The sequence below is a fragment of the Larimichthys crocea genome, chromosome XIII, assembly GCF_000972845.2.
Source record: "Larimichthys crocea isolate SSNF chromosome XIII, L_crocea_2.0, whole genome shotgun sequence".
NCBI classification, from domain to species: Eukaryota; Metazoa; Chordata; class Actinopteri; family Sciaenidae; genus Larimichthys; species Larimichthys crocea.
The window spans coordinates 20,227,483-20,236,683 of record NC_040023.1 but is presented as its reverse complement, the minus strand read 5'-3'; the positions used below and the strand labels follow the sequence as shown (position 1 = coordinate 20,236,683).

The 9,201-nt window shown below is 40.2% G+C and overlaps 2 protein-coding genes and 1 non-coding gene across 5 annotated transcripts in view; 1 reads left to right on the top strand and 2 right to left on the bottom strand.

Moving 5' to 3' along the window:
- The first annotated feature begins 183 nt into the window (after positions 1-183).
- The window catches only part of mrs2 (magnesium transporter MRS2), an 11,905-nt gene continuing 2,887 nt past the window's right edge, over positions 184-9,201 (top strand). Inside the window, exons 1-7 of the mRNA XM_010754135.3 lie at positions 184-1,047; positions 3,014-3,078; positions 3,237-3,273; positions 3,530-3,642; positions 7,219-7,380; positions 7,540-7,670; positions 7,757-7,873. Coding sequence (XP_010752437.2) covers positions 744-1,047; positions 3,014-3,078; positions 3,237-3,273; positions 3,530-3,642; positions 7,219-7,380; positions 7,540-7,670; positions 7,757-7,873 — 929 coding nt within the window. The 5' untranslated portion in view covers positions 184-743. The remainder of the gene's footprint in view (positions 1,048-3,013; positions 3,079-3,236; positions 3,274-3,529; positions 3,643-7,218; positions 7,381-7,539; positions 7,671-7,756; positions 7,874-9,201) is intronic.
- On the bottom strand, positions 3,842-6,862 carry LOC109142352 (integrin beta-1-like). 3 transcript variants are annotated; one of them, XM_019275879.2, is made up of 7 exons: positions 6,746-6,861; positions 5,878-6,132; positions 5,461-5,671; positions 5,246-5,381; positions 4,854-5,160; positions 4,490-4,746; positions 3,842-4,017 (listed from the first exon to the last, which is right to left on the bottom strand). In XM_019275879.2, the coding sequence occupies exons 2-6, from the start codon at positions 6,129-6,131 to the stop codon at positions 4,536-4,538; spliced, it is 1,119 nt and encodes a 372-aa protein (XP_019131424.2). In that variant the 5' UTR covers position 6,132; positions 6,746-6,861; the 3' UTR covers positions 3,842-4,017; positions 4,490-4,535. The 3 variants fall into 3 exon arrangements, with proteins under 3 accessions (XP_019131424.2, XP_019131423.2, XP_027143089.1); XM_019275878.2 differs by lacking the exon at positions 3,842-4,017 and adding an exon at positions 6,293-6,354 and having other exon boundaries at positions 4,469-4,746; positions 6,746-6,862; XM_027287288.1 differs by lacking the exon at positions 3,842-4,017 and having other exon boundaries at positions 4,469-4,746; positions 6,746-6,862.
- trnar-ucg (transfer RNA arginine (anticodon UCG)) lies at positions 8,694-8,766 on the bottom strand. Its single transcript has one exon. It is a non-coding gene; the product is annotated as a tRNA-Arg (tRNA).

Genomic DNA, 9,201 nt, shown 5'->3' with positions numbered 1-9,201 from the left:
AAAAATACCCATTAGCTGGTCCTATTAATGACTCATTGAGTCATTAACAATTTTAAGTTAATGAGTTTGCACGTTTGACTTAACAGTGATAATACCTGCAGTGTATTTCATGAACTACTGTCTCATACTTCTGTCTCACCGTGTGTACTTTCATTTTATTCCTGGCTGCTCTGTCCTCACAGTGTGGATCATCTTCTCCGCTCAGAGTGGTTCACTTCACTGGAGACGATCTTCGGTAGCCGGACGCTGTCACCGCGGTGCATCATGGTCCGGCACGGCGCTCTTTGCTTGTGTCCTGTGTGCTAGTTTGATGCAGCATGCTAACACGGACAACAACAACAACAACAACAACAACAACAACAACAACAACAACAACTACAACAACAACAACTACAACTACAACAACTACAACTACTGAAACAAAGCCCGGTGTGTTGGTTCAGGAAAGCCGGTAACTAGCGGCAGGTAACTGACTTGTGTTGTTTTCGTTTAATGTCAGCACGAATATTAATAAATAATAACTCCTGAGCTGAGATATGCAGCACAACATGCTGTAGGAGTCAGTGTGTCTGTCATGGACGAGCTGTAACTGTGGAGCAGGACTGTCTCCTCCTGTCCTGTCCATGCTGTCCCTCCTGTAACCTTCTTTCACCTCTCATGGAGGCTAAAGCTCATCCACCTGTTCATGGTTTGTGACTATCAGCCCTTCAAACCCACTGTGGCAGTCTGTGTGTTGTGTCTTGATGGAGATGAAGCTACACAGGGTGATGCTGGCAGGCTGCATGACCTGCAGCAGGATGTACATGTTAGGTGGGAACTTTTATTCAAAGCGCCTTTTCAGTTCTGGTAGTCCTCGGACTGGAGCCGTCCTGCTTTGCAGTGCTCGCACAGCACTCAGGTACACTGTGGCACCTGGAAACAGAAAGCTGGGACTGTCCAGCAGGAGCTCCAGTCAAACACCGCCTGTGTCTGGATGTCAGGCCAGAAGATCTCCGTCTGCTGCGGGGAGGAAGGAGAACCTGCTGCAAGGAGGTGCCACCTGGCCTGGTAAGACTGAGAGATGGTTTTACATTGTTCACTTTTGACACCATCTTACTCATTGATAACACTGATTGTACTTGATATGTTTTTCATATTCCAATTTATAATACACCGATTGTTACAGATTTTGCTGGACAGAGATGCCAGTGTGTTGACGGTCATCTAAAAACCAACAGAGAGCATTGACATGTTTGTTCCTTAGCATGTGTCGGTGTCATACAGGGTTCCCACGGGTGCTTGAATTCCTTGAAAATGCTTGAATTTCAATTCAGTGTTTTCAAGGTTGTGAAAATGCTTGAATTTTTTTTGTGAAGTGCTTGAAAATGCTTGAAATCTGTGTGATGTCTATCTCAATAAACCAAGAGAAAACAAATATGTTTCCTAAGCGGCTACGCGCTTGATCCGATGCCTTTACATGCAGAACTCAGTTATCATACTCGCTTGGTGTTCTGCCGAAAAATAACAGTAGACTTTATTTGTTAATAAACAACTGAAATTGACATTCCCTGCTTGGGGAAAGTTGTATTAATTCAATAGTGGACATGTGGTTGCACGCAAATGCTTTTTCGTGTTTTCGTAAAGTTAATTTGAATTCTTTAAACATGTCAGTCCTTCACCAGTTCACACTTTATTTCAACACGTAGCTTGACACTTAAATAGACAGATGATGTGATCTTCAGCATGGAGATCCCACACTCAGCCATACATATAAAATAAACAGACTGCCAACATGCTGGCCGAAACATGTAGGTGGATTTTTACATTACATTCCAGTAAATCATGAGTGTCTGTTGTCTGTGTTTTGTCTTCCTGGGGCTGGTACAAAGCAAAGCATACTGGTTGATCATCAAGCAGCACTAGCATGTATCTTGTTAATGGACAGGGGCAGTAAGTGTGGATTGGGTCTGTGTGATGGTCCTTGCTGTGAAAGGTTTCCACACATTGAAAAGAAATTACTCGTCTGCTGATAGACATACTTTAGCCCCCTTCAGGCATTTGTCACTGTTATTGCGCTATGGTAGTTACACAATACACCGCTCACAAGCTGAGAATATAAGCCAATTCACAATTAGTTAAAAATCAAAACAGTCAATCTACCACCATATGAAATAATGCTAATTAGACCCATATTATTATGCCATACAGTGGCACCGCTGTGCTTCCCATGACCATCATGGCATACACAACTAGTAGGCTACCTATTTAAAGGTGCTGGAAAAATGGAAAAACTGGTGCTTGAAGGTGCTTGAAAAGTGCTTGAATTTGTTCATGAAAAAGGTGTGGGAACCCTGGTCATAACACGTCTCAGTCACAACTCTTTAATAACCAAACATGCTTTTAATGTCGTTTTCATGTAACCAGAACAAATATCTGTCAGATATTGACTGTAGAGGGTAACGGTGCACAGGTCACTCACCTGGCTCTGCAGCAGCCTCGGCTCAACTCCAACCTGTCACCTCCCCTCTCTCTAGACATCTGCATGCTTGTTGCTCTAACTACTGTAACAATGTGTTTCATACTCCTGTACGTTATGTACACTGTATCAAAGCTGAACCCCGATGGAGGTATCTTGAAATATAAAAGAGGCGAAGCAGCGTGATGATAATCTAATGTTGTGTGTTAGACGTGAATCTGTTTTTCAGCGTACAATCCGTTTGACATTTATTGTACATGAGGTGTACACTGACATTAAATGAACACACTTGATTAAATCTGTTGAAGCACTGTACATCATATTTGCTGCAACCAGTCTAACAAATCAGACTGACCCTGTTTGTCAGAGTAAAACACAGAAACCTCTATTTCAAACAAATTGTGTAGGCAGAAATGCCCAAAATCGTAGCTGATTACATGTTTTAATATCATCGTGATTTCATTTGCAGTGCTTAAAACTCAATGCAACTTGCTTTGCTGTGTGAGTGAAATATTTCTTCCTTTACATGAGGTTTAACTTTGTCTTTTCTTTGAACAGCTTCCTTTATCCGCCACAGAGTGACGGACGCCCCTGTTTCCAGTGTGCCTCCGGCTTTTGTTGTGGTAAGAGATGCACTAAGGGCAGTCAGCCAAAAACATTTCAGTGTTTACTGAACAGTTGTTACTAATAAATCAAAGTTAAATGTTCTTAATGGCAAGCTTTTGAAGAAACTAATGTTGTTAGTTTGAATAACTGTGATTTTTTAAAAATTATTTCACAGATGAAGTTTGACCAAGAGGGGAATGTGACATCATTTGGTGAGTGTTGGAAAATAAATCTTATTGATCTTTAATTTAACTTGCCTGCCATCTTATATCAGAGGAGCGAAATCAAGGTTATCATTGAGACTGATGATTGCTGGTTTATGATTAAATGGCTGAAAGCTGTAAATAAGATATGTTCTAACCTCTGCTTTTGGTGTCCTGTTCAATATCAAGTGAAAAAAAAACTGAAATAGGATGGCGTCCATAATACCAGCTCATCTTACTGTTGTGATTATTATTTCCCTGACAGAAAAGAAGAAAACAGAGCTGTGCCAGGAGCTGAGTCTTCAGGCCCGAGACCTTCGCTTTCAGCACAGTACCAGCCTCACTGCCAGAAACAACTGTATTATCATACGAATGGAGGTATGCACACACACACACACGCACACAAGACATTTCTATTCACAACCAAATCAGCATTAGGTTTGGTCTGAACAGTTTTTCTTTTCACAGCTACCAAAATGATAAACACTTAAACCAAGTTCTCCTGCTTATTACAACTTCAACGTATTCAGCCTGTTTGTAAATGAGACATGATTCCTTCAAGAGGAAGACGACAAGGTGCACTAGATTATTTTATTGACATTTTACAATGTTAAAAGACATAACAAAAACACATTAAAACTGAGAATCAAGTGAACTAACACATTAGTTATATTAAAGTTTGGGAAAACATGGACTTCGTTGTGAGAATATTCTTAAGCCCGCAACACAGTCGACTGTCCTCCAGAGGATGAGCTGTAGTAGAAGAAGCAAGAGTCATCACGGCTCCTCATTTTACAGAATACAATGGACTCTCCTGGTTTAGGCACAACACAGTCATTCAAAAAATATATATATATAAGATATAAATATCTCTGCTGGGAAAAATAAATGTATATTTTTGCTCTGTAATTGAGAAAACTGACATTAAATGTTAACAGTAGTGAGTTTTCAAGAAAGAAGAAATTAGAAATATAACGAAGCAGTATCTGAGGAAGAATTCTTTATAATTGAGACTGAAGAAGTACTACTGCTACTTTAATAATCTTTTAAATGATCTTTTTTTTGCTCCACAACAAAATATGATGTGGAGAGAGTTGGGGAGTTCAATAGACAAAGAACCTCTGAATTAACAAAATTGAACAAAAATCAAGTGTAAGTGAAATGAATTTCTTTCAGACATAAAATTGTGTCATAACACCCTGCATTTAAAGCAACCAGTTCTCACCTGTACTTCGCTCCTGTCCCAAACTCATTCCACATGCTGCTTAGCGCTAACAAAAAGGGCACCTCTCACAGGTTGGTCCTACGTACGGTGGCCAACATATACACACTCCGCACTGACAAAACCCTCGCTCGTTACACAGATACCCATGGCTTCCCCTGCATGAAGCCGTCTCCATGGAGCAGCCGCAGTCTTCACCGGTCCAGTCATCATCACAAACGCAATTTCCACACTCACACCTCCCGTGGCCTCCACATATACTGTTAGATAGATAGTGTTTTAAAGTTTATTTCTGCAATTAAGTAGAATTAAAAGGGTACACAGAGCTATTAAGGACAATTAACTTACTAATCATCAAATATTTTACCTGTTGTTGTGGTACTGACAGTCAAAGTTGCTGCACTCGCAGTATCGTCCGCTGTATCTTTCTTTTGGGTTTACTCGGTTGTCGCACTCACAGGAACCGTCCACGCATTTCCCCCTGTCACTGCACACCGGGGCATTCGGGCTTGAGCGACAGAACTCATCCTTTGGTGAAGAAACTGGTTCAGCCTCCGTCTGGCATTGTTGTCCAACGTAGGACTTGTAGCACTCACACTGGCCACACACCAGAGCCCCACGGCCACTGCAGCTAAGGCTTTTTTCCTCACGGCTTTTCATGCAGCCACACTGACCTGAGAAAACGCATTCATCGCATTAGACAAGATAAATATATGCAAACATATACTGACTGAAGCATGGTTTTGAAGTTGTACTCACACTCCAAAGTTATCTCTAACTTCAAACTCTGAGAGAAGCCACTAGGTGTGATGTTGACAGACCAGGGCTCAGTCCTGTTCTGCATCTGGTTTGAGTTGTCATTCTCACTGGGACACCGAGCAGCCTCAACATTCACCTAGAGAAAGGAGGGTTTATTAATAACAACGTGTGTTTCCTAATGTCCTGTACAATTTACCCTTCTTAGATCTGCTGACCTGTACAGCCAGAAGGTTTCCATTTACGGTGCTACTGAATGTGATGTTGACTCCCGATGGCACTGGGCTGGTTTCCATAGTCAGCTCTGTGATAGGCTGGTCTGTAGGCATGGTGATAGTGACAGGGAAGGACTGGCTCACACCTGGCCTCAAATGGATGGAGGTCTCCTGGGGCTGGAGGAACAAAGCCTCAGCACTCACTGGATCTGTGCTGCAGAAGTTCAGTAGTTTAGATCAGTACCTTTAGAGTTCATGGTGGTCTCGGTCAAATAATTACACTTTAATGTAGCACCAGTGTCATATCAGTTTATGGCAATTTGATTCATGTCTGTATTGTTAGTGATTTCAGCTGATAAGACAGGTGTGTTTATGAATGTAAAGACTTTCATAGTGGACCTTTTAAGCCGGGATGCTTACTTGTTGTCATTCTTGACGACCTGCACCCCGCCCTGAGGGTTATATATAAAACTTTCATGGCAGCCTCCTCTTTGCAGCCCCTTCACAGTATTACAGCGGATGTTAGAGTGAGGTGCGGTGCACCAAGCACAGTCTGGGCCAGACTGGATGCACTCGTCGCAGTCGGTAGCAGACGTGAGACATTTTTGTTTTTTGGCCCAATTGGGACAAAACAGAACCGGCAGCAGGCAGAGACAGAGCAGCTTCATAGCCATCCTGAAGTTAGAATAAAACTTTGGAATGATGTTCTTGAAGCAGTAATGCAGTCATCAGTTTTCAGCTTTAATAAAATAAAAAAGTGAAAACAACAGTTTAACGTCCTAAAATGATTTTTTTGTGTGTGTTTTGTTTTGCTCTCTCTTTCTCTTTTCCTTACTTGTCCTCTCTTGTCTGACTCTTCTCTCTTGATAGTGACTTGTTGCTGTTTAATGGGCCACACTTTAAATTTAAAATACAAAAAATAACATGGGCAAAACAAATCCTTTTACTTTATTAGACTGTGAAATTGTGAAGAACAGGCATTACATTACATTTTTACAGCAATATAAAATTTTGCTTCTTTTTGTTAATTTAGGAATTTACTAACATTTAAAATATACTGTATACCTACACATTTCTTTCCCGACAAGCATTAAAGCCCTAGAAACTGTATTTCTGTATAAAACTGGTGGGTAAAAACAAACAACTACCAATGTTGTTAAATAAATAAACTTAAGCAGGACTGCAGTTAATATTATTATTTCAGTCCAACAGCATGATTCTTGTTTCTCTGGTTCTGTAATTGATATTGTCCTAACTAAACTTATACACAGCAGTGCCGGTACATTACCTGAAGTGTTGAAAGCTTCCTCTGCTGCAGCTGTGTCTTTGTGCTGCCTTCCTCTGCACACTTAGACACACTGAAAGGGTTCAGGGTGTATTGGTAGGGTGCGAATGCTGACTAGGGTTTCATGAATCTGATCACTGATCCTGATTGGTGCAGCTCACTGTGGATTTGAGCTTCTCAGCAAGCAAATATTTACAGATCATAGTCAACTATTGGGATTGTAGTCATCCAACTGTAGCATACACAGCTGAAAATGCACACATATGCACACTACATTTAGATAAAACAACTTCTAAAAAGCCTTGCTTCCATTGCAATTAATGTTCAAGTCATTTCAATCTTGAAGTCTTTGATGATTATCCTGAAATTATTATCCTGAAAGTATTTGTATCTAATATCAGGGATCAAAGTACAATACTTCAGTGTTTTCCATAGCAGAAAAACTCAAACTCCCAACTCCCTCTGATTCTCCACAGTCTTTGAAGGCCATCGTGACCCCGCAGTCCCTGTTGGTGTTGGATTTTCGTGGTCTTGGATTGGAACGTTGGCTGGTAATGGACCTGGCCTCTCAGCTGGCATCGCAGACACACTCTCTGCCCTTTGAGTTCAGAGCACTAGAGGCCATACTGCAGCACACGGTGAGGCAGATTACATGAACACTATGTGTGTGTTTAAGTATGTTGTAACCTAGATAAAACCTGCTTGTAAATGAAGGACCTATGTAAGACTCTGTTGCAAGAGTGTGAAAGTGAAATGTGCTTGCACGTACGTGCGTCTCCATGTATCTGTGTTAATAGGTAAACACTCTACAAGCTCGGCTAAATGATGTTGAACCAGTGATATTGGACACGTTGGAATCCCTCGTAGATCCTAAAATCCTTTCTGCTGACAGAAGTAAACTTCATATTCTGCTGCAGAACAGCAAGAGGTAAATCACACACACATATATATACTCTGACATAGTTTGTAAGTATAGTTTCTCTAAGTTTCCCTCTTATCTCTCTTGTCTGACAGTTTATCAGAGTTGGAGACGGACATACAAGTTTTTAAGGATTCCTTGCTGAAGATTTTGGATGAGGATGAGATCATTGAAGAACTTTGCCTGACCAAGTGGACAGACCCAAGAGTTTTGTAAGTGTTACACATGCACTCACATACACTTGCATGAATGCGAGATATAGCTCCTTTAAACACCCAGTCAGTGGCTGCAGTGCAACATTAGAAAGGATAAGGCTTTGTTCATCCCTAAGGTGTTAAGGTATTTTTACCCTTTGAACAGCGTTTTTCTCCCCTTGAAATTGTGTTTTTGAGCACCGTTGTCCTCATCAGGAGCTTAGGTTATATTATTGTTAGGCGTCACAGATAACTGATAAGGCTAACACGAATATTGTAGTCAAGGGAATTCACAGTAATGATATTGTCGCCATATCAATAGAAAAGAAAAGCTGTAAGTCAAGTTAATCTTTAAATTTTGTTGTGTGTTTTGTCTCTTTTCATCACTCCCACATACAAGTGTAGGGAGGTAGAGACAGAGTCTGTAAACATAAATGTACAAAAGTGTAATTGCAGTTAGTGTGAACCACAAGGTGAGAATGGAAAGAAACAAGAATCATTTTAATGGAAACAATTTATCATATTTATATTATTAACATCATATCAGTCATAGTTATCGTCAATTCCAGTATATTGCAACACTCCAAAATGTGCATAAATGCAAGTTAACCTTTTTTATTTTAAATTAGATAATGATGGTTACAAAATACAACATGACCATATATTACACCAAATAAGGAAATATTTGATGTTTTATATGTTCATTGGAACGTGTAATTTTTTTTGTAGCTGACTTGTGAGATTAAGTATTAATATGGTAAAACAATATTACCTGTGGTAAAGCTTCCCAAACAGAAAGAAAGGGGGTAAGTAACACAAGACGCGAAATTAAACTAATCGACCACGAAGGGACTCGAACCCTCAATCTTCTGATCCGAAGTCAGACGCCTTATCCATTAGGCCACGCGGTCGGATGACAATTCAGGGCCATACATTTGCACCGAGTGGGTGGGCTGCTGAGAGAATGGACCACGTGTATTCATTGTTGAGTGATCTCAGTCTACTACTGATACTTTCACTTTCGCGTGTTTTCGTGAATTCAGTTTTTAGTTTTAGTCGACCAAAGATCACGAACGAGCTCCTGCGTGTGACCACGTGGTATTGATTAAAACCAGCAATTTGTTACTGTCGTGTGCTTTTTAAGAGAGTTTAGTAAATTTGACCTAGAAATCTCTTTAAGAAAACGAAGACTTCCTTGAATTAAGCTTGATTTTTTTTTTTTTTTAGATCTTTTAATGTTACACTTTCATGTATTTTCGACATTTGTCATTTATGTTCTACAGAGGTCCATGTGTATTTTCCGTTTTTTTTCTCATTAAAAAACAAAAAAAAAAAAAAAAAAAAAA

Excerpts from the sequence above, each read along its gene's own strand:
- LOC109142352 (XM_019275878.2), bottom strand. The coding sequence starts at position 6,131 with ATGGCTATGAAGCTGCTCTGTCTCTGCCTGCTGCCGGTTCTGTTTTGT. Across the intron at positions 5,672-5,877 it reads GTCGTCAAGAATGACAACAA|CACAGATCCAGTGAGTGCTG; the intron begins GTAAGCATCCCG and ends GAACTTCTGCAG. Across the intron at positions 4,747-4,853 it reads TGTCAGTACCACAACAACAG|TATATGTGGAGGCCACGGGA; the intron begins GTAAAATATTTG and ends TCTATCTAACAG.